This window comes from Eumetopias jubatus, unplaced genomic scaffold (assembly GCF_037043125.1).
Source record: "Eumetopias jubatus isolate StellerSeaLion01/CBP00866 unplaced genomic scaffold, mEumJub1_p1.0 scaffold_1, whole genome shotgun sequence".
Lineage (NCBI taxonomy): Eukaryota > Metazoa > Chordata > Mammalia > Carnivora > Otariidae > Eumetopias > Eumetopias jubatus.
This window is the reverse complement of record NW_028274807.1, coordinates 65,432,322-65,458,629: the sequence shown is the minus strand read 5'-3', so window position 1 is coordinate 65,458,629 and position 26,308 is coordinate 65,432,322. Positions and strand designations below refer to the sequence as shown.

The window sequence follows — 26,308 nt, the reverse complement described above, 5'->3', positions numbered from 1 at the left end:
TTTTTTTTCTTTTTTCTTTCTCTCCCTTTCTTTTCCCTTGGTTTCAGATCTCTTCTGATTTGTTTACTGCATATTTTTCTGGGGTTGTTATTACCCTGTTAGCATTTTGTTCTCTCATTCATCTATTTCCTTCTGGACAAAATGACAAGACAGAAAAAAATCACCTCAAAAAAAGAACAAGAGGCAGTACCGACCTCCAGGGACCTAATCAATACGGACATTAGTAAGATGTCGGAACTAGAGTTCAGAATGACGATTATAAAGATACTAGCTGGGCTTGAAAAAAGCATGGAAGTTATTAGAGAAACCCTTTCTGGAAAAATAAAAGAACTAAAATCTAACCAAGTCAAAATCAAAAAGGCTATTAATGAGATGTAATAAAAAATGGAGACTCTAAATGCTAGGATAAATGAGGCAGAAGAGAGAATTGGTGATCTAGAAGACGAAATGATGGAAAATAAAGAGAGAAAAAGAGATAAACAACTACTGGATCACAAGGGCAGAATCCGAGAGATAAGCAATACCATAAGATGAAACAATATTAGAATAACTGGGATCCCAGAAAAAGAAGAAAGAGAGAGAGGGGCAGAAGGTATATTGGAGCAAATTATAACAGAGAACTTCCCTAATTTGGGGAAGGAAACAGGCATCAAAATCCAGGAGGCACAGACAACCCCCCTCAAAATCAATAAACATAGGTCAACACCCTGACATCTAATAGTAAAACTTACGAGTCTCAGAGACAAAGAGAAAATCCTGAAAGCAGCTCGGGAGAAGAGATATGTAACCTACAATGGTAGAAACATTAGATTGGCAACAGACCTATCCACAGAGACCTGGCAGGCCAGAAAGGACTAGCATGATATCTTCAGAGCACTAAACGAGAAAAATATGCACCCAAGAATACTATATCCAGCTAGGCTGTCATTGAAAATTGAAGGAGAGATAAAAAGCTTCCAGGACAAACAAAAACTAAAGGAATTTGCAAACACAAAACCAGCCCTACAAGAAATATTGAAAAGGGTCCTCTAAGCAAAGACAGAACCTAAAAGTAACATAGACCAGAAAGGAACAGAGACAATATACAGTAACAGTCACCTTACAGGCAATATAATGGCACTAAATTCATATCTTTCAAAAGCTACCCTGAATGTAAATGGGCTAAATGCCCCAATCGAAAGACACAGGCTATCAGATTGGATAAAAAACACAAGACCCATCGATATGCTGTCTGCAAGAGACTCATTTTAGACCCAAAGACACCCCCAGATTGAAAGTGAGGGAGTGGAAAACCATTGACCATGCTAATGGATAACAAAAGAAAGCTGGGGTGACAATCCTTATATCAGACAAATTAGATTTTAAACCAAACACTATAATAAGAGATGAGGAAGGACACTATATCCTACTTAAAGGGTCTATCCAACAAGAAGATCTAACAATTGTAAATATCTATGCCCCTAACATGGGAGCAGCCAATTATAGAAGCCAATTAATAACAAAAGCAAAGAAGCACATCAACAACAATACAATGATAGTGGGGGACATTAACACCCCCCTCACTGAAATGGACAGATCCTCTAAGCAAAAGATCAACAAGGAAATAAGGACTTTAAATGACACACTGGACCAAATCGACTTCACAGATATATTCAGAACATTCCATCCCAAAGCAACGGAATACACATTCTTTTCTAGTGCCCATGGAACGTTCTCCAGAATAGATCATATCCTAGGTCACAAATCAGGTCACAACCAGTACCAGAAGACTGGGATCATTCCCTGCATATTTTCAGACCACAATGCTTTGAAGCTAAACTCAATCACAAGAGGAAAGTTGGAAAGAACACAAATACATGGAGGCTAAAGAGCATCCTACTAAAGAATAAATGGGTCAACCAGGAAATTAAAGAAGTATTAAAAAGTTCATGGAAACAAATGAAAATGAAAAAACAACTGTTCAAAATGTCCGAGATGCAACAAAGGCAGTCCTAAGAGGAAAGTATATAGTAAATACAAGCCTTTCTCAAGAAACAAGAAAGGTCTCAAATACACAACCTAATCCTACACCTAAAGGAGCTGGAGAAAGAACAGCAAATAAAGCCTAAACCCAGCAGGAGAAGAGAAATAATAAAGATCAGAGCAGAAATCAATGAAATAGAAACCAAAAGAACAGTAGAACAAATCAATGAGACTAGGAGCTGTTTCTTTGAAAGAATTAACAAGATTGATAAATCCCTGGCCAGACATCAAAAAGAAAGAGAAATGACTCAAATAAATAAAATCATGAATGAAAGAGGAGAGATCACAACCAACACCAAAGAAATACAAACAATTATAAGAACATATTATGAGCAACTATATGCCTGCAAATTAGATAATCTGGAAGAAATGGATGCATTCCTAGAGATGTATCAACTACCAAAACTGAACCAGGAAGAAATAGAAAACCTGAACAGACCTGTAACCACTAGGGAAATTGAATCAGTCATCAAAAATCTCCCAACAAACAAAAGCCCAGGGTCAGATGGCTTCCCAGGGGAATTCTACCAAACATTTCAAGAAGAATTAATACCTATTCTTCTGAAACTGTTCCAATAAAAATAGAAATGGAAGGAAAACTTCCAAACTCATTTTATGAGGACACCATTACTTTGATCCCCAAACCAGAAAAAGACCCCAGCAAAAAGGAGAATTACAGACCAATATCCTTGATGAAGATGGGTGCAAAAATTCTCAGCAAAATACTAGCCAATAGGATCCAATATTACATTAAAAGGATTATTCACCTCAACCAAGTGGGATTTATTTCTGGGCTGCAAGGTTGGTTCAACATCCGCAAATCAATCAATGTGATACAATACATTAATAAAAGAAAGAACAAGAACCATATGACCCTCTCAATAGATGCAGAAAAAGCATTTGACAAAGTACAGCAATTTTTCTTGATTAAAACTCTTCAGAGTATAGGGATAGAGGGTACATACCTCAATATCATAAAAGCCATCTATGAAAAACTTACAGCGAATATCATTCTCAATGGGGAAAAACTAAGAGCTTTCCCCCTAAGGTCAGGAACATAGCAGGGATGTCCACTATCACCCCTGTTCTTCAACATAGTATTAGAAGTCCTAGCCACAGCAATCAGACAACAAAAAGAAATAAAAGGCATCCGAATCAGCAAAGAAGAAGCCAAATTCTCACTCTTTGCAGATGATATGATACTTTATGTGAAAAACCCAAAAGACTCCACCCCAAAACTGCTTGAACTCATACAGGAATTCAGTAAAGTGACAGGATATAAAATCAATGCACAGACATCAGTGGCATTCCTATAAACCAACAACAAGACAGAAGAAAGAGAAATTAAGGAGTCAATCCCATTTACAAATGCACCCGAAACCATAAGATACCTAGGAATAAATTTAACCAAAGAGGCAAAGAATCTGTGCTCAGAAAACTATAAAATACTCATGAAAGAAATGGAGGAAGACATAAAGAAATGGAAAAACATCCCATGCTCATGGATTGGAAAAACAAATATCGTGAAGATGTCAGTGCTACCTAGAGCAATCTACACATTTAATGCAATCCCTATCAAAATACCATCAACTTTTTTCAAAGAAATGAAACAAATAATCCTAAAATTTGTATGGAACCAGAAAAGACCCCGAATAGCCAGAGAAAGGTTGAAAAAGAAAAGCAAAGCCAGTGGCATCACAATTCCGGACTTCAAGCTCTATTACAAAGCTGTCATCACCAAGACAGTATGGTACTGGTACAAAAACAGAAACATAGATCAATGGAACAGAATAGAGAGCCCAGAAATGGACCCTCAACTCTATGGTCAACTGATCTTCGACAAAGCAGGAAAGAATGTCCATTGGAAAAAAGACAGTCTCTTCAACAAATGGTGTTGGGAAAATTGGACAGCCACATGCAGATGAATGAAACTGGACCATTTCCTTACACCACACACAAAAATAGACTCAAAATGGTTGAAAGACCTAAATGTGAGACAGGAGTCCATCAATATCCTAAAGGAGAACACAGGCAGCAACCTCTTTGACCTCAGCCACAGCAACTTCTTCCCAGAAACATCGCCAAAGGCAAGGGAAGCAAGGGCAAAAATGAACTACTGGGACTTCATCAAGATAAGAAGCTTTTGCACAGCAAAAGAAATAGTCAACAAAACCAAAAGACAACTGACAGAATGGGAGAAGATATTGGCAAATGACATATCAGATAAATGGCTAGTATCCAAAATATATAAAGAACTTATTAAACTCAACACCCAAAGAATAAATGATCCAATCAAGAAATGGGCAGAAGACATGAACAGACATTTTTCCAAAGAAGACATCCAAATGGCCAACAGACACATGAAAAAGTGCTCAACATCACTCGGCATCAGGGAAATCCAAATCAAAACCTCAATGAGATACCACCTCACACCAGTCAGAATGGCGAAAATTAACAAGTGAGGAAACGACAGATGTTGGCGGGGATGCGGAGAAAGGGGAACCCTCCTACACTGTTGGTGGGAATGCAAGCTGGTGCAGCCACTCTGGAAAACAGTATGGGGGTTCCTCAAAAAGTTGAAAATAGAGCTACCATACGATCCAGCAATTGAACTGCTGGGTATTTACCCCAAAGATACAAATGTAGGGATCCGAAGGGGTACGTGCACCCCAATGTTTATAGCAGCAATATCCACAATAGCCAAACTATGGAAAGAGCCAAGATGTCCATCAACAGATGAATGAAGAAGATGTGGTATATATATATAAAAAGGAATGAGATCTTGCCATTTGCAACGATGTGGATGGAACTGGAGGGTATTATGCTGACCGAAATAAGTCAATCAGAGAAAGACGTGTATCATATGACCTCACTGATATGAGGAATTCTTAAACTAGGAAACAAGCTGAGGATGGCTGGAGTGGTGGGGGGTGGGAGGGGTGGTGTGTTTGGGTGATAGACATTGGGGAGGGCATGTGCTATGGTGAGTGCTGCGAATTCTGTAAGACTGTTGAATCACAGACCTGTACCTCTGAAACAAATAATACATTATATGTTGAAAAAAGAAGAAGAAGAAGAAGATAGCCGGAAGGGAAAAATGAGGGGGGGAATCGGAGCAGGAGACAAACCACGAAAGACTATGGACTCTGAGATACAAACTGAGAGTTCTAGAGGAGAGGGGTGGGGGGATGGGTCAGCCTGGTGATGGGTATTAAGGAGGGCATGTATTGAATGGAGCACTGGTGTTATACGCAAACAATGAATCATGGAACCCTACATCAAAAACTAATGATATAATGTATGGTGATTAATATAATTAAAAAAAATTATCCTGGGGCGCCTGGGTGGCTCAGTTGGTTAAGCAACTGCCTTCGGCTCAGGTCATGATCCTGGAGTCCCAGGATCAAGTCCCACATTGGGCTCCCAGCTCAGCAGGGAGTCTGCTTCTCCCTCTGACCCTCCCCCCTCGTGTGCTCTCTCTCTCACTCTCTCTCTCTCAAATAAATAAATAAAATCTTTAAAAAGAAATGTATCTTGCTTCATGTTTTCTGAGATTCCTTGGTCTTCAATTTGGTTTCTGTTATTAATTCTGAAAAGTACTCAGCCATCATTACTTTGAATATTGTTCTTTTATCTGCTCATTCTGTTCTTTCTGGTAGTTCAGTAACATTTATATTATACCTTCTGAAATTGTCACACAATTATTGAATATTCTAATATGTTTTTCTCCCATTATTTTCTCTTTACATTTCCATCTGGGAAATTTTTATTGATCTATCTTCAAACTTAGTGATTTTTTTCTTTCTTTGAGTCCAGTCTATTAAAAAGAGCCTGATGCAGGGCTTGATCCTATGACCCTGAGATCGTGACCTGAGCTGAAATCAAGAGTCGGGTGCTTAACCAACTGAACCACCTGGGCGCCCCTTGTTCAGAATTATTTCTTAGAATTTCCATAGCTTTGCTTACATTACCCATTTTACATGCATGTTATCTACTTTTAGATGTGTTTTATAGTGTCTACATTAGAGCTCTTAGCATATTAAACAGTTATTTTAAAATCCTTGTCTAATAATTCCATAATCTCTGTCACAGCTTAGTCTGGTTATGATGCTTGCTTTATCTGTTTAGACTGCATTTTATCTGCAATTTTTTGTTGAGAAGCCAGGTATGTTGGTATAGGTTAATAAAAACTGAGGTCAATGGCCTTTAGCATGAGCATTTATGTTAATTTTTCTAGGTCTATTTGATGTTTTATGTAGCTATTTATGTCAGAGACATCGAATATCTCTATTGTCTTTGTTTTGTTTTGTTTTTTCACCACTCTTGACTTTAGACTTCTCTATTACTCCTCAGAGAGAGCCTACATCTGCCACTATCCCAGAGCCTGGTTAGTACTGTGATAAGGTATGGGGGAGGAGAGTGTTAAATAATACTGTGATTAAATTCCAGTCTTTTAATAGCCCTGTGTGTCTGAGGTATGATCTTCACAAGAGAGGTAAACTTGGAACACTGCCCTTCCCTTAGTTGGGATAAGGCTCTGGCAGTCTTTTCCCCAGGAAATTAATCATTGTTATAGAATATACCCTGGGTGTATTTTACAATGATTATTCTTCTCCTTCCCTTTCCAGAGCCCTGAGGAGATCATTCTCAGATCTTCACTATGAGAACCTAGTATACTTCTCAGAGGTAAAAACCCTTGAAAATATAGGGTTTCCATTAACACTCTGGCCTCCATGAGATTCTTACTTTCATGATAGTCCACATTCAGTATCCAACAATTTGAAAAAATTTCCATTTGAGTGTTCCTACCAGTTTATGTCTCCAGCAGCTTCTGTACAAGCTGGAACTCTCTAGATCTGTTTTTCTTTCCAGATTTTGGGGTAGAGATTTTCCCTGTAACCTCAGTTCTCCAATAGGTCCAGGAAAAGTTAATTTTAAGTCTGATCAACATTTTGTTGTTGTAAGGATGGCAGTGATGATTGCCAAGCCATTTATATGCAGAAGTTGAAATCGGATAGGCCATAAAACAAGTTTCAATAAATAAAGGATTGAAATCATATAAATTATGTTCTCTGACCACAATGGAGTGAAGTTCAAAATCAGTAACAGAAAGTAATTTGGGAAATTCACAAATATGTGGAAATTAAACAACATATCCCTATATAAACAATAGGTCAAAGAAGTCACAAGGAAAATTAAAAAATAATTTGAGATGGATGAAAATGAAAACATGCATAATAAGGGATAAAAGGGGATAGAGCTAAAGCAGTTCTTATATTGAAATTAATAGCTGTAAGCATCTATACAAAAGATCTCACTTCAATAATCTAACATTCCACAATGAGAAATGACAGAAGTAGTACAAACTAAAGCCAGACAGTCAAAAAAAAGAAGATGATAATGATGAGTGGATATAAACAACGAATAGAAAAATAAAAGAACCAATGAAACCAAATACTGATTCTTTCAAAAAATCAATAAAATTTACAAACATTTAGCTAGATCAACTAAGAGTCAAAGAGAGGACACTCAAATAATTAAAACCAGTTAGTAAAATAAAACTGGACAAACCACAAAAATTAAAAAAGATTATAAGGGGATACTATAAACAATTATATGCCAAAAAACTAGATAATTGATATTAAATGAAGAGATTCCTAGAAAGTAACAAACTATTGAAACTGACTCAAAAAGAAGTAAAAAAATCTAAATAGACCTTTAAAAAGATTAGTAATCAAATAACTACTCAGAATTAAAAGCACAGGGATAGATGGCTTCATTGGTGAATTTTACCAAACAGTTAAGATTTATACTTGTTCTTCATTAATTCTTCTAAAAATCAGAAGAGGAAACACTTTCCAACTTACTCTATTAAGTCAGTATTACCCTGATACCAGAAAAAGACAAGACGTCACAATGACAGAAAACTAAAGATCAATAATTTATTAATATAGACACAAAAATCCTCAACAAAATAGAAGCTAACTGAAACCAGCAATATGTAATAAGAATCGTTTATCATGACCTGGTGAGATTTACCCCAGGAATGCAAGATTGTTTTAACAACAGAAAATCAATTAATATACCATATCAATAGAACAAAAATAACTTGGTCATCTCAATAGATGCAGAAAAAGAATTTGAGAAAATTTAATACCTTCAAAAAATTTCAATGAATTAGGAATAGAAGGAAATCTCTTCAGTCTTATAAAGCACATATACAAAAAAACCAACCGCTAACATCATACTAGTGAAACAGTGAATGCTTTCCCTCTGAGATCAGGAAGACAAAAATGCCTGCTCCTGCAACTTCTATTTAACAGTGTATTGGAGTTTTTACCCAGCACAGTTAGGCAAGAAAAATAAATAAGAGACATTCAGATTAGAAAGAAAGAACTAAAACTATTTGTAGTTGACAAGATCTTACACATACACAATCCTAAAAAATATACTAAAAATTATTAGGACTAATAAAGGAGTTCAGCAAGGCTGCAGGTTACAAAATTAATGTACAAAAATCAACTATGTTTCTGTATACTAACAATATCCAAAAGTGAAATTAAGAAAATAATTCCATTTACAGCAGCATCCAAAGGAATAAAATATTCAGGAATAAAATATCCAAAAGAAATGCAAAACTTGTATTCTAAAAACTATAAAACACCATCAAAAAAATTTAAGAATAATAAATGGAAAGATATCCCATGTCCATAGATCAAAACTTAATATCATTAGAGTGGCAAATTGATCTTCAAAATCAATGCAAATCCTATCAAATTCCCAGCTGGCTTTTTTTTTTAAACAGAAATTGAAAAGCTAATCCTAAACTTCATATGAACATTTTAGAGACCCAAAATACCTAAGTTATCTTGAAAAAGAAGAATAGAGTTGGAAGACTCAAGCGTCCCAATTTTAAGATGTAAAGAAAGCTACAGTAATCAAAACAATGAAGTATTGGATAGGGACAGACATATAAATAAATGGAACAGAACTAAGATTCTAGAAATTCTTACATATTTAGTCAGTTGATTTTCAATTAAGGATATCAAAACAATTTAATAGAGATAGAATTGGTTTTTTTCAGGAATTGGTGCTACAACTGAATATCCACATGCAATAGAATGAAGATAGATCCATTCCTTACACCATATAAAAAAATTAACTCAAAATGAATCACAGACTTAAATATAAAAACTAAAATTATAAAACTATTAGAGGCAAACAGGAGTAAATTTTTGTGACCTTAAGTTAGGCAATGACTTCTTAGATACTACACCAAAAACATAAACAAAAAAATTACACACACACATACACATGCCCACACACACTGAATTTCATAAAAATAAAAAAAAGTTTGTGCTTTAAAAAAACACCATCAAGAAAATAAAAAGACAACCCAAAAAGAGATTGGAAGAAAAAAATTACAGATCATATATCTGATAAAGGACTTGTATCCAGAATTTATAAAGAAATCTTACAAATTAATTAAAAAAGAAAACAATTAAAAATGGGCAAGGGATTTGAAAAGACATTTCCCCAAAGAAGATATACAAACTACCAACAAATGCACAAAAAGTTGCTCACCATCACTAGTCATTAGGGAAATGCCAATTAAGAGCAATTCGTAAGATACCACTTCAAATCCAATAAAGATGGTTATAATAAAAAAGATAGATAACAAATGTTGGCAAGGATATCCATATGGAAGATATGGAAGATATGGAGAAACTGACCTAATACATTGCTTGTGTAAATATAAAACCATTTAGCCTCTTTGGAGCACAATATAGAATTTCCTCAAAATGTGAAATACTGTTACCATATAATGCAGCAATTTTTCTTCTGAATGTACCTGAGTAATTAAAATGTGTCCACACAAAAATCTGTAAACAAAAGTTTACAGCATTATGTATAACAACCAGAAAGTAGAAACAATCTAAATGTCTATCAATTGGTTAAATAAAATAAAAACAACTAGGTAAAATAAGAGTTGTTATATCCATACAATGGAATATTATTTGTGCTAAGCTAACTAAGCCAGTCACAAAAGACCACATATTACATGATTCCATTATAAGATATGTCCAGAATAGAAAAATCTGTAGAGATAGAAATTAGGTTGGTGCTAGCCTGGGATGAGGAGGACTGAGGGAAAATAAGGAGTGACTGCTAATAGTTATAGGGTTTCTTTTTGGGGTGATATAAATGTTTTAAGAGTTATTATGGCGATTATTGCACAATTCTAAAAACATAGTAAAAACCACTGAATTTTACACTTTAAACGGCTGAAATATACAGTAAATTGTATCTCAAAAAAACTTTTTAAAAAGTTGAACAAAAACAGCAAAAAGAAATACCAAACTATGATAAATGACTAGGTTTGGTTAGAGACAGATTGAAACTGGGCTGAGAAAGGAAATTAGCTCTCAAATTTATCTGTAGTATTTTAGTTATTTTCTTAAAAAGGAGTATTACAAAAATAAACATAAAGGAAATTAACATTTGTTCATTTTGTTATCAGACTTATCAAAATTTGTCATACCATCCTTAGATTTCCTATATATTTTTTAAATATTTTATTTATTTGAGAGATTGAGAGAGAGAGAGCACAAGCAGAAGGAGAGGGAGAAGCAGGCTGTCTGCTGAGCAGGGAGCCCAATGTGGGGCTTGATCCCAGGACCCCAGGATCATGATCTGAGCTGAAGGCAGATGCACCATCCAGGTGCCCCAAATTTTCTATTTTTTTTAAATTATAAAACACATTAACTCAGGAATGAGGAGATAGCATATGCAGACTACTGTCAACACATTTAACTTTGATATAAATACCGAAAAATATAAAACTATGATAAAGGAAATTTAAAAATCACACAAATTAACAGAGAAATATAACATTTTAATGTATTGAGAAAGACTCAAAATCATTAAGATATCAATTCTTCCCAACCTAATCTATAGACTCAAAGCAACTCCAACCAAAATCTCAACAGATGTGTGGTAGAAAATGGCAGTATGATTCTAAAATTCTAATGTAAAATCAAAGAATGTAGAAAAGCCAAAAAATTTTGAAAAAGAATAAATTTCCTGATTTCAATACTTACTTTAAAGCTAAAATAATCAAAACAATATGTTAGTATAAAATAAACAGTGAGTCCATAAATATATCCACACAGTTATGTAAAACTATTTTGACCAAAGTATAAAGGCATTCAGTGGAGAAAGGACAGTCTTTTCAATAAAAAATACTGGACCAGTGAAATATTTATATGTCATCAAATCAAATGTGATCCATACTTTACACCATAGACAAAAATTAAATGCACGTGGACCAGACTTAAATGTAAAAAAAAAAACACTCAACTATTAGAAGAAAACATAGGAGAAAAATCTACCTGACCTCAGGCTACTTAGACATGACAGCAAAAGATCATTAAAAAGAATTGATGTCAGACTTCATCAAAATTTTGAAATTTTACTCTGCAAAAGATAGCATTGAAAGAATGAAAAGACAAGCTACAGAGTGTGCAAAAACATTTGCAAAACACATATTCAACAAGAGTTATATCCAGAATATATGAAGAAACTCAAAACTCAGTAATAAGAAAACAAACAATACAATTTTTAAATGGGCAAAAGACAGACTTCAACAAAAAGGACAAGGATGTCATGAATAGGTGGTTGTTAGGAAATGGAAATTAAAACCACATTGCAATACTACTATACCTATTAGAATAGTTAAATTTTTAAAATATTGAAAATACCAAGTGCTGACAAAGCTGTGGAGCAACTACAATTCATACTTCTGGTAGAAATTCAAAATGATACATCTCTGGAAAATGATTTCAGTTTCACATAAATTTAAACATACCACATGACCCAGAAATCCCACTCATCAGACTTACATACAAATGGAAAGTTATATTTCCACAAAATTATACATTAATGTTCAAACTGACTAAAATGTTAATCCATATGTAGAAGGAGATTAAATGAAATAAAATAAATCAATGGGGAAAAAAAGAAGATTTATTTATGGTACCTAAAAGCTCCCAATCCAAGTATCATTCAACAGGTGGATGGATTAACAAAATGTAATATATCCATACAACAGAAGACTACTCCTCCACCGTAAAAAGGAATTACCTTTTAATGCACATATAACTATGATGAATCTAAAAGACATTACACTGAGTGAAAAAAGCCAGATGAGAGTCACATACTATGATTCTCTTAGGTAGAAGCTAGACATGAGCAGTGAAAGGAACATTGGGAGCAGAGTCCCAAATCCATGAAGGGAATGATAGAGACAGGAGCTGGAGGTGAGGACAGTGATAAATAAGCTACATATTAAAGGCCAAAGGGTACAATAGCCTGATCTTGGGGCTTCCAAGACCTTGGGACTGACAGATCAAGAGCCACAGGTGCAGAATATGTGCTCTCCTCTTCTACCTCTGCCCCATGAACCCTAGGCTCATTATAATGCATTTGCATTGCAGTTACAGCACCCACACACCCCCCATGGAGAAAGGCTGCCATGACATTCCAGTACAAATTTTTCAGGGTCCCAAAACTCCCCCTCCCAACCTGTGGAAGGAGTCTCCCAAACAATTAGAAAGAGCCTCCTTTAGAGACCATCTCCTGCAGGTCACAGTTCCTCCCAGCCCAGAGCAAATGCAACAAATACCCAATTCCAAAACAAACTGGGGCAGGTTCCACTTGCCACAGCACTTTACACCAATTAAATCATGAATCTATTTTTAACTATTTTTTATTGAGGTATAATTACATGCAGTGTTATATTAGATATCAAGATATACTACAGAGCTGTAGTAATCAAATCCATATGGTACCAGTACAAATACAGAAACATAAATTAATGTGACAGAATAGAGAGCCCAGAAATAAACCCATGCTTATATAGTCATATTAACTTACACCAAAGGCAGCAAGAATATACACTGAGGAAAAACAGTCTCTTCAACAAATAACGTTGGGAGAACTGGACAGCTACATGCAAAAGAATGAAACTAAACTATTTACACCATACACAAAAATAAACTTAAAGGGATTAAAGACCTAAATGTGAGACCTGAAACCATAAAACTCCTAAAAGAAAACATAGAGAGTAATTTCTTTCACATCACCTGTAGAAACATTTTTCTAGATATGTCTCCTGAGGCAAGGGAAACAAACACAAAAATAAACATAGGTACTACACCAAAATAAAAAGTTTTTGCACAGTGAAAGAAGCCATCAACAAAACAAAAAGGTAACCTATGGAATGGGAGAGGATATTTGCAAATGATATGCCTAACAAGGAGTTAATATCCTAAATATATAAAGAATTTGGCAATTCAACATCAAAATACCCCAAATAATCTTATTTCAAAATGTGAATCTCTTTTTAACATAAAAATAAATTTTAAAATTATAAGTTTAAAGGACAGAAATTGTCAAATAGACAAAAAAAACCCACCCAATTCTATGCTGCCTTACAAACACATCTGAAGCATGAAGACACAAATAGGTTAAATAAAAGAGATGGAAAAAGATATACCATGTTAAGACTAATCAAAAGAAAGCTTCAGTGGCTACATCCATATCAAAGTAAAATTCAGATTAGAGAATATTACCAAAGGTCAATTCATGTTAAGAGTTAACTCATCAAGAGGACTTAACACTCCTAAATGTTCATACAGCTAATAATAAAGCTTCACAATACATGAAATGAAACAAAACTGATAGAACTGCAAGGACAAACAGATCAGTTTACAATTATGTTGTAAACTTTCACTAATAGAAGAAATAGATCGTAATAAAGAGAAAATCAGTACAAATACAGACCTTAAACACATTATCAATCAATTTTCCCTAAATTATATTTACACATCAATCCAACCAATGACAATAGCATACATATTCATTTCAAATACACTTTTAACATTTATCAGGACAGACCACAGACAGGGCTATAAAACAAACTTGAATTAATTTAAAAGGATTCACGTTATACAGAGTATATTCTCTGACCACAATGGAATTAAATTAGAAATCAGTAACAGACCTCTAGAAAAACATCTAATATTTGGAAACTAAATAACACATAAATAATCCATAGGTCAAGAAAAGAAATCAAACAGAAATTAGAAAATATTTTAAACATAATGAAAGGAAAACACAACATATTAAAATTTGGGGGTGGAGAATTCCAAATCTGTGAAGTAGCTCCATTCCTCCCAGTTTCTGCCTCTTACAACAACAACAACAAATCCCTGGATATAACATTACAAACAAACATAGGAAGAATCTGAAAGGTAGAAAGAAGGAGGAATGACAAAGCAATTCAGGACTTGAGGAATGACGCAGCAGTGAATTCCTTGGGTTTCCTTATTGTGTCTTATGTATCCTGGACAATGCACTGTAGAAGTCTCCAACCCAGAACCATCAACTGGTACAAACAAAAAAACAGAAACAAAAACTCCAAGAAAAGGCTGTTTTCCCAGTCAAAGGACTGAGAAGATAGGATGGCCTAAAAACAAATTTTGGCATCATTGACCCTAATCGAGCAAACAACAAAGAAAAAAACTCTCCTCTTCCTGACTCAACACAGTTTAACAGGGTTGACTGGGGAACTGATCTTCCACCTTATCCAGCCCCCATCCTGCAGAGAGCACACTCCAGTTCTCTCTGCAGGTAGTGTTTAAGGGCACAGACAGGGAGTTAATCACCCATCCCCTGCCTGGCAGAAGCAGGTAGCACTCTGTTCCACTGTCAGGTGGTATTAGTGCACTAAGGAGAATGCTAATCTGCCATCTCCAGACTCTTGGAGGCAGGTGGGAGTAATCCAATCTGATGGGATAGTATTAGTCTGAATGAGCACCTGATCTTACATTCCCTTCCTAGTATAAAAAAAAAAAAGAAAGGTGTTCTAATTCTCCTGCCAAGGTAGCATCAGTGGAGTTCAGGGACAAGATTTAATGAGATGGTACAAGGTAGGGATTCACACACACATTAGGCCTCAACATACTCTCCTAGCTCTCCATGTCAGCAGGGTGGTCATTGGAAAGTTGAATACTCACATCCACCTGACAGCAATAAGATTGAATAAGGTGGGCAAATCAGGGCTAGTCAGCACCCATATTGTGTCAGAGCATCCTACTAGGAGCTGAGGAGCTGAACCTCTACTCACATCAATGAGTTGGAACAAGGTGGTGCAAGGAAGAGTGGTTGATTCCATGCTTCCTATCCCTCCTGATGTCACTGGGGCCCTGTAGGAAGATGAACTTCCATTCCCACACATCAGAAAATGAGGTGGGTAAGTCAGTACCCACTTTTGCTGGGGAGGGTGTATTGACAGGGCCCACCACAAAACTTGAATATACACACTCACCTGGCCCTCAAGCTACACCTCAATAGGGGGACTTAACTGGTAAAAAATGAAATGATTAATAGCATCCAAGTTTCATAATATAATATCCAAAATATCCAGGATCCAATTGAAAATCACTCACCATACTAAGAACCAAGATAATGCCATTTGAATGAGAAAAGATAATCAATACATGCCAACATCAAAATGAATTAGATGTTGTAATTATCTGAAAAAGGTTTTCAACAGCCATCACAAAAAATCCTTTAATAATCAATTACGAATCTTCTTAAAACAAATGAAAAATAAAGATGAGCAAATAGAAATTATAAGAAATGAACTGAAAAATATAATAACCAAGAAAAATGGATAAGCTCAGTAGCAGAGTGGAGATGACAAGGATAAAATCAGTAAACTTGGGAAGAGATCAATAAAATTTACCTGATCTGAACAACAGAGGGAAAAGAGACTGAAGTGGGGAAACACAATAAACATGTCAGGGGTCTGTGGGACAAGAACAAAAGATATAACATTGATATAATTGGAGTCCCACAGGGAGAGTACAAAGACAGTGGGGTTGAAAAACTATTATAAAAAATAATGGCTGAAAACTTCTAAATTTGATGAAACACATAAACCTACAGATTAAGAAAGTGGAGCAAACACCAAATAAGATAAACCCAGAAAAATCCATGTTGAGAAATATCATAATTAAGCTTCTGAAAACTAAGGGGAAAAGCTCTGGAAAGCAGCCAAAGTATTATAAATGAACATGAATTTGAATGACAGTAATTTCTCATCTGAAACCACAGAGGCCAGAAGAAAATGGTACAACATTTTTCAAGTAATAAAAGAAAGTAACTGTCAACTGTGTACATACAGCAAAAATAATATCCTTGAGGAATGAAGAATAAACACATTCTTGGATGAAGAAAAACTAAGACAATTTGTTTCTAACAAATCTACCCTTTAAAAAAGTCTAAAGAAAGTGCTCTAACCAGAAGGAAATGAGAGTTCTCAAATCAACAACACATATTTTCACCTTAAAAACCCTGGAAAAAGTCTTGGAGCTTCAGAAAGGAAATAACAGGAATAGGTAAAAATTTGGGTAAATATAATAGATTATCCTACTTCTTATGAGTTTCTTAAGTCACATTTGATGCCTGAATCAAAAATGATAGCACCATCTGATGTGGTGCTGCTCGAAGCATTTACAGGAAATACATAAGATAATTGTACTTTAAAAGTAGACAGGGTACAGGGATCTAAATGGAAGGAAGGTTTCGGTTTTCCTCAAAGTGAAAAAAATGTTGATAACAGTAGACTGTGATAATTGATGTATGTTTATTGTAATATCTAGAGCAACCACTGAGAAAACTCTACAAAGCAATATACTCAAAAACAATATAAATAAATCAAGATTAAATTATTAAAAATTTCGGGTGCCTGGGTGGCTCAGATGGTTAAGCATCTGCCTTCAGCTCAGGACATGATCCCAGGATCCTGGGGTCGAGTCCCGCATCGGGCTCCCTGCTCCTTGGGAGCCTGCTTCTCCCTCTGCCTCTCTCACTCTCTCTCTCATGAATAAATAAATAAAATCTTTAAAAAAATTTAAAAAAATAAATTATTAAAAATTTCAAAATAACCCATAGGAAAATAGGAAAAAAGATATAGGTACAAGAAACAGAGGAAGCAAGCAGAAAACAAAGAAGTAAAATGGCAGAATTAAAAGCCCTAACATATAATTACCTTATAGTAAATTACCTTCATATACCAGTTAAACAAAGTAGATTGACATAGTAGATGGAGAAGAAAATGATCCTACAAAATTGATATACAAAAATCAGTTGCATTTCTATATATAATTATGAATTATCAGAGCGAGAAATTAAGAAAACAATCCCATTTACAACTGCATCAAAAAGAATAAAGTACCTAGGAATAAATTTAACCAAGAAAGTGAAAGACCTGGACACTAAAAACTATAAGATATTGATGAAAGAAATTGAAGAAGTTATAAATGAATGAAAAGATATTCCATGCTCAAGGATTGAAAGAATTAATACTATTAAAATATCCATTCTATCCAAATCAATATACAGATTCAATGCAATCTCTATAAAAATTCCAATGGCATCCTTTACAGAAATAGAACAATCCTAAAATATGTGTAAAACCACAAAAGACATTGAATAGCCAAAGTAATCTTGAGAAAAAAGAGAACAAAGCTAGAGGCATCATGCTTCCTGATTCCAGACTATATTACAAAGTTACAATATTCAAAACATTATGGTATTGGCATAAAAATAGATACATAGAACAATGGAACACAACCAAGAGCCCAGAAATAAACCCATGCATACATGGTCAACTAATATTTGATAAGACAGCCAAGACTATTTAATGAGGAAAAGACATTCTCTTCAATAAGTTGTGCCAGGAAAACTGGACAGCCACATGCAAAAGAAAACTGGCCCACTATCTTACAGTACACATAAAAATTACCTCAAAATTGATTAAAGACTTGAAATATAAGACCTGAAACCATAAAACTCCTAGAAAAAAATAAAGGCAGTAAGCTCCTAGATATTGGTCTTGGCAATGATTTTTGGATGATACCAAAAGCAAAAATAAACAAGTAGGACTACATCAAACTAAAAATCTTCTGTACAACAAAGGAAACCATCAACAAAATAAATGGGAGAAAATATTTACAAATTACATATCTGGTAAGGGGTCAATACCCAAAATATATAAGGAACTCATACAACTCAATAGCAAAATAAAAAACAATTACATTAAAAAATGGGCAGAGGATCTGAATAGACATTTTTCAAAAAAAGACCTACAGATGGCTAACTGGTACATGAAAAGTTGCTAGGCATCACTAATTTTCAGAGAAATGCAAATCGGAACCACAATGAGATATCCCCTCATACCTGTTAGAATGGCTATTACCAAAAAGACACGAAATAACAAGTGTTAGTGAGGGTATGGAGAAAAGGGAACCCTTGTACACTGTTGGAGGAACTGTAAATTAGTAGAGCCACTATGGAAAACAGTAAGGAATTTCCTCAAAGAATTAAAACTAGAACTTCCATATGATTCAGCAATTCCACTTCTAGGTATTTATCCAAAGGAATTAAAGAAAAGGACATCAATAGTTGTCTCACAGACATTAAAAATATGGCAATAAGCTAGATAATGTGGGCTTTCACAATCATTACTCATTTTGAAGAAACCAACTTTATTTGGTCATATTCCACTTACCTGAATATTTAAGGAAATGTAATTGGTATTAATGTAACAAATAATAAAACAAAAATTAAGGATACATTCGTATAGCACCTGTTCTTGTCCCAATAGCCAAGATTTTCTGAACTGGATCAAAGGCTAATGCTGTGGGCTGATAAGGAAAACCATGCCGAACTGTCTGAAAGAGAGCAGATAGTAAAAACAGTCATCAAGGAAATAAAAATTAATAAAATTCAAATCACAAGATACCATTGTCCAACTACCATAATGACTAAAATAATTATTTTTTATTAAAAATATAACTACTGTGGCTCCTGGGTGGCTCAGTCATTAAGTGTCTGCCTTCAGCTGGGATCATGATCCCAGGGTCCTGGGATCGAGGCCTGCATCAGGCTCCCTGCTCAGCAGGAAGCCTGCTTTTCCCTTTCCCACTCCCCTTGCTTGTGTTCCCTCTCTCGCTGTGTCTCTCTCTGTCAAATAAATAAATAAAATCTTTTAAAAAAAAGTTTTAAAAGTTAAATAAATAAATAACTACTACCAAATGTTGGTAGGAGTATTAAAATGACACAAACACTTTGGAAAATTGTCTTGCAATGTTCTATAAAACTATCTGTCCTATGACCTATAAATTTCACTCCTATGTATGTATCCCAGAAAATAGCATATGGCCACATAACAATTTGTGTAAGTCTGCCCCTAATAGCTTTATACGTAACAATCTAAAAACAGTCCAACTGTCCAACAGGAGAATCAAAACCAAAAATGTGCTATACTCATACAATAAATTACCACTCACCAGTTGAAAGATAAACACTAATGACAGATGCAACAACATGGGTGATTCTCAAAAACGTTATTCTAAATAAAAGAAGCAATACCCAAAACAGTGCATATAGTATAATTATATTAGAATTTGAAGAAGCAAAACTAACCTATGGTGAAAAAAAAATCAGAGCAGTGGTTGACTTGAGGAGAACTCACTGGAAGGGTTTATTAGTAAAGGTAATATTCTATATTTGGATAAAGTTTGGATTACACAAGTGTATACACTGGTAAAATTGTATGATAAAATTTATGATTTCTCTGTGTGTAAACTGAATGTCAAAAAAAGATAAGAAAATAGTATTATATACAATATTGAACTCTAGTTAAAGATATGCATATTGAAGTTTTAAAAGGTAAAGTCTACTGACACCTGCAACTTAATTCAAAATGCATCATGTAAGTTTTATGGTTCATAGATGGATAGACATATATTATAAAGTAAATATAGCAAAATGATAATTGTCAAATCTAGGGGGTGAATATGTATGTGTATGTGTGTGTGTATACACATACATATATGAACACTCATAACTTTTTCAACTCCTCTGTGTGTTTGAAAGCTTTCATAGTTATACAATGGGGAAAAAAGAAAAGAAAAATATAAAGAGTTGATAATATCATAAAGGTGACAAGACTAACATAAGAATATGTAATAATATACAGGAATTAATTTCAACATGAAATATAACTTTTCAAAGAAATAGAGGACCCACATAGAAGGAGTTTTGGAAGATAGCAGGGTAGGAGGACACTGAGCTCACACCATCCCATGTTTACAACTAGATATCATCCACATCCAAGTAGATAAACCCTTTAATCTGAAGAAAAGCAAAACAAACTCCACAACTAAAAACAGAGAACAAACTGCATCTGAAAGTTTAGGAAGGACAAAAAGGCAGGGGAAGCTGCCTGCGGGAGGGAGGGAACTAGCATGTGTAGAGAGGGCAGGGAAATGGACCCTAGGACCACGGAGCATAAAAGGGGGAAGACTAATTCTCATGTTTGGCTTTGAAAATGAGAAGGGCTGAATTCCATGAGTTTGTATAACTAATGGGACTTGGAGCCTGGAGCTTTAAAAGTCAGCCGACTCAGCACTGGGCTAGCCACTAGGGCAAGTGATAGCTGGGTCACTGCCATTAAAGGGACAGCAGCTTACATGGACAGGAAGCATAAAAACAGCAATTTACACAACACCAGGGGCTAATGGGAGACAGATTTATTCATACTGATTTTGGAGTGTGTTTGGGAACTTCTCTGAAAAAGAGGGAGCTGGTAGTCACCATTTTCCTCTCCTGTTCCCCAGCATAAACAGAGGGCCATCTAGAGGAGTCAGGATACACAGACATTTACTACCTAAACTGCTAGCAGTATGCCATGCCCATGAGTAATGGAAAGTAATCAAGTTGAACAAAAGGTAGAAAAAGGAATTATGCAAAATGAGAAGAGACTTACGGAATTCAATAACTCCATCAAAAGTAATAACATTCATATTATGGGTCTCAGAGCAAAAAGAGAGAAAAAAGGGGGCAGAAAATTTATTTGAAGAAATAATAGCTGAAAACTTCCTTAAACTGGGGAAGGAAACAGACGTCCAGATAGAGGAATCACTGAGAACTCTCAACAAAATCAAAAAAGGAGGCCCACAGGGGTGCCTAAATGCCACAGTTAGTTAAGTGTCTAACTCTTGATTTCAGCTCAGGTCATAATCTCAGGGTTGTGAGATTGAGCCCCATGTCAGGCTCCACATTGGGCATGGAGCCTGCTTGGGATTCTCTCTCTCCCTCTGCCCCTCCTTGACATTCTCTCTCTCTCTCTCTCTCTCTCCTCTCAAAAAAAAAAATGGAGGCCCACACCAAGATATATTGTAATTAATGTGGCAAAATAATAAAAAAATAAAAAAAATTTAAAAGCAGCGAAAGAAAGCAGTAATGTATAAGGGAAAACCCATATGGCTAGCAGGAGATTTTTAACCAGATACTTTGCAAACCAAAAGGGAGTAGCACGATATATTCAAAGTGCTGAATGGGAAAAACTCTACAGCTAAGAATACTCTACTACAAAGCTATCATTCAGAACAGAAGAGAATAAGAGTTTTCCAGACAAACAAAAACTAAAGGAGTTCATGTCCACTAAACCAGCCCTGCAAGAAGTATGAAAGGGGACTCTGAGTGGAAAGGAAAGCCCAACAAAACTGACAGTATAATGGTAGGAAATACACAAGCCATAAAAATGAATACTTCTGTAAAAAATCAGTCAAGAAACTGACAAAATAAAAAGATAGAAAATATAACATCATAAATGTAAAACATGGGGAGAATAGTAAAGAATGGCTTCAAACTTAAACGACCATCAACTTAATGTAGACTGCTATATGCAGAAGAGGTTATATACAAACCTAATGGTAACTGTGTATCAAAAACCACAAATAAATGTGCAAAAAATAAAGAGGAAGTAATCCAAATATATCACTAAAGAAAATCAGCAAAATATCAAAGAGAGAAAGACAAGGACCAAAGAAAATCCTTAGAAACAACCACAAAACAAATGATAAAATGATAATAAATACATAACTATCAATAATAACTCTGAATGTAAACGGACTAAATGCTCCAATCAAAAGTCAGAGGGTAACAGAGTGGATTAAAAAAACAAGACACATCTATATGCTGCCAATAAGAGACTCCTTTCAGACCCAAAGACACCTGCAAATTGAAATTAAGGGGATGGAGAAACATCTATCATGCAAATGGATGTCAAAAGAAAACTGGAATACCAATACTTATATTAGAAAAAATAGACTTTAAAGCAAAGTCTGTGAAAAGAGACAAAAAGGACACTATCATTATGAAGAGGACAAATCAACAAGAAGGTCTAACAATTGTAAATATTTATGCACCCAAAATAGGACCACCCAAATACATAAGGCAGTTAATAACAACCATATAAAGGAACTCATTGATAATAATACAATAATAGTAGGGGACTTTAACACCCCACTTACAGATCATCTAAGCAGAAGATCAACAAGGAAACAATGGTTTTGAATGACACACTGGACCAGATGGACTTAACATATATATTCAGTACATTCCATCCTAAAACAGTAGAATACACAGTCTTCCCAAGTGCACATAGGACATTCTCCAGACTAGATCACATATTAGCCCACAAAACAAGCCTCAACAAATTCAAGAAGATTGAATTCATACCATGCATCCTTTCTGCCCACAACACTATGAAACTAGAAGTCAGCCACAAGAAAAATCTGGAAAGATCACAAATACATGGAGTTTAAATAATATGTTACTAGACAATGAATGGGCCAGCCAGGAAATAAAAGAAGAAATTTAAAAAGTAAATGGAAACAAATGAAAATACAACAATCCAAAAACTTTGGGATGCAGCAAAAGTGGCCATAGAAGGAAGTTTATAGCAATACTGCCTACCTAAACAAGAAAAATCTCAAACAACCTAATCTTATGCCTAAGGAGCTAGAAAAAGAACAATAAACAAAACCCAAAACCAGCAGAAGAAAGGAAATAATAAAGATTAGAGCGGAAATAAATGATATAGAAATTTGAAAAAACAATAGAACAGATCAATATCAGGAGCTCATTCTTTGAATAAATCAATAAAATTATTAAACCTCTAGCCAGACTTATCAAGATAAAAAGAGGGACTCAAATAAAATCACAAATGAGAGAGGAGAAATAATAACCAGGACCACAGAAATGCAAACAATTATAAGAGAATATTATGACAAACTATATGCCAACAGTTTGGACAACCAAGAAAAAATAGATACATTCCTGGAAACATATAAACTACCAAAACTGAAACAGGAAGAAATAGAAAATTTGAACAGACTGATAACCAGTAAATAAATTGAATCAATAATCAAAAAACTCCAAACAAATAGAAGTTCAGGGCCAGATGCGTCACAGGCAAATTCTACCAAACATTTAAAGAAGAATTAATACCTGTTCTTCTCAAATTATTCAAAAAAATAGAAGAGGAAGGAAAACTTCCAAATTCATTTTATGAAGCCAGCATTACTCTAATACCAAAGCAGATAAAGACTCCACTAAAAAAGAGAACTCCAGGCCAATATCACTGATGAACATGGATGCAAAAATTCTCAATAAAATACTAGTAAACTAAATCCAATGGTAATTTAAAAGAATTATTCACCATAATCAAGTGCGATTTATTTCTGGGTTGCAAGTGTGGTTCAATATTTGCAAATCAATATCATACATCACATCAGTAAGGGAAAGGATAAGAACCATATGATCCTCTCAGTAGATGAAGAAAAAGCATTTGACAAAGTACAACATCCATTCATGATAAAAACCCTCAACAAAGAAAGTTTGTTGGAAACATACCTCAACATAATAAAGGCCTTATATGAAAAATTCACAGCTAACATTCTCAATGGGGAAAAACTGACCTTATCCCCTAAGGTCAGGAATAAGGCAAGGATGCCCACTCTCACCAATTTAACATAGTACTGGAAGTCCTAGCCACAGTAATTAGACAACAAAAAGGAATAAAAGGCATCCAAATTGGTAAGGAAGAAGTACAACTTTTCCTATTTGCAGATGACATGATACTCTATACAGAAAACCCAAGAGACTCTACCAAAAAATTGCTAGAACTGATAAACGAATTCAGTAAAATTGCAGGATACAAAATCAATGTGCAGAAATCTGTTGTATTTTGATACACCAATAATGAAGCCACAGAAAGAGAAATTAAGAAATCAGTCCCATCAACAATTGCACCAAAAATAATAGATACCTAGGAATAAACCTATCCAAAGAGGTAAAAGACATGTACCCTGAAAATATAAAACACTGAGGAAAGAAATTTAAGATGACACAAAGAAATGGAAAGACATTCCATGCTCATGGATTAGAACAAATACTGTTAAAATATCTATAGTACCCAAAGCAATTTACACATTTAATGGAAACCTTATAAAAATACCAACAGCATTTTTCACAGAACTAAAACAAACCATCCTGAAATTTCTATGGAACCATAAAAGACCCTGAATATCCAAAGCAATCTTGAAAAAGAAAAGCAAAGCTGTAGGCGTCACAATTCCAGACTTCAAGTTACATTACAAAGCCGTAGTAATCAAAACAATATGGTAGTGGCACAAAAATAGACACATAGATCAATGGAACAGAATAGAGCACCCACGGACAAACCTACAACTATATGGTCAGTTAATCTTCAACATAGCAGGAAAGAACATCCAATGTGAAAAAGACAGTCTCTTCAACAAATGGCCTTGGGAAAACTGGACAGCAAAATGCAAAAGAAAGAAACTGGATACTTTCTTACACCATACACAAAAATAAATTCAAAATTGATTAAAAACCTAAATGTGAGACCTGAAACCATAAAAATCTCAGAAAACAGGCAGTAATTTCTTTGATATCAGCCATAGCAATTTCTTTCTAGATAGTTCTCCTGAGGCAAGGGAAACAAAAGCAAAAATAAACTATTGGGACTACATCAAAATAAAAAGCTTCTGCATAGTGAAGTAAACAATCAACAAAACTAAAAGGCAACCTACAGAATAGAAGATATTTGCAAATGATATACCTGATAAAGTGTTAGTATCCAAAATATATAAAAACCTGATACAACTCAACACCCAAAAAATAAATAATCCAATTTAAATATGGGCATAAGATATGAACAGACATTTCTCCAAAGAAGACATACAGATGGCCAACAAACACATGAAAAGACGTTTATCATCACTTACATTAAGGAAATGCAAATGAGATATCACGTCACATCTGTCAGAATGGCTAAAATCAACACAAGAAACAACAAGGGTTGACAAGGATGTGGAGAAAAAGGAACCCCTTGTACTGTTGGTGGGAATGCAAGCTGATTCAGCCACTGTGGAAAACAGTTTGGAGGTTCCTCAAGAAGTTAACAAAAGAACTCTCCTAAGATCTAGCAATTGCATTACTAGGTATTTACCAAAGAATATAAAAACACTAATTCAAGGGGAATACATGCACCCCTATGTTTATAACAGCATCATTTACAATAGCCAAGATATGGAATCAGGGCAAGTGTCCATCAATTGATGGCTAAATAAAGAAGTTGTGGTGTATATATATATATATATATAATGGAATATTATTCAGCCACGAAAAAGAATGTAATATTGGGGGGCGGAGCAAGATGGCGGAGGGCTTAGCCCGGACAAACAAGGGCGGGGCAATTCCGCCTCTGCAAAGACATTTGGGAACCGTGGCAACAGGCCCCTCCCCCAGAAGATCAGCACAAACAACCAGCAAGCCAAGACCAAGTTTACCGATCAAGGAGAACGGGAGAACTCCAGCGCTAGGGGAATACTGCACATAGAATTCATGGCTTTTTTACCATGATTCATTAGTTTTTCAAAGTTAATATTTTTTTAGCTGTTTTTTTTTGAATTTTTCTTTTTCCCTTTTTCAACCAAAATCTTATCAACCCCTTTTTAAAAAAAAATATTTTTTATTTTTCATTTTTAGAGACATACCTAATCCCTTCATAGTAGTTACCCTTATTTTTGGCATATATATATATATATATGTATATATATATATATATATATATATATGTTGTTCTCTCTTTAAAATTTTGAGATAGTTTCTTCTAATGGATCAAAATATACCCTAAATCACTAGCGTACGGCTTTGTTCTAGTCTCCTGCCTAATCACAGTCTCTCCCTTTTTTTCTTTCCTTTTTTTTAAAAATCTTCTTTCTTTTTTCAAACAGCTTCTTATCTTATCAATTCCTTTTATAAAATCTTTTATAATTTT

At 34.8% G+C, this 26,308-nt stretch overlaps 1 protein-coding gene across 4 annotated transcripts in view; it reads right to left on the bottom strand.

Annotated features, from left to right (window-relative positions):
* Positions 1-26,308, bottom strand: part of STXBP5L (syntaxin binding protein 5L) — a 402,589-nt gene that overhangs the window by 306,043 nt on the left and 70,238 nt on the right. For all 4 annotated transcript variants that reach the window (XM_088028262.1, XM_088028202.1, XM_028110658.2 and 1 more), the window contains exon 2: positions 18,727-18,824. In XM_088028262.1, coding sequence (XP_087884388.1) covers positions 18,727-18,824 — 98 coding nt within the window. The remainder of the gene's footprint in view (positions 1-18,726; positions 18,825-26,308) is intronic.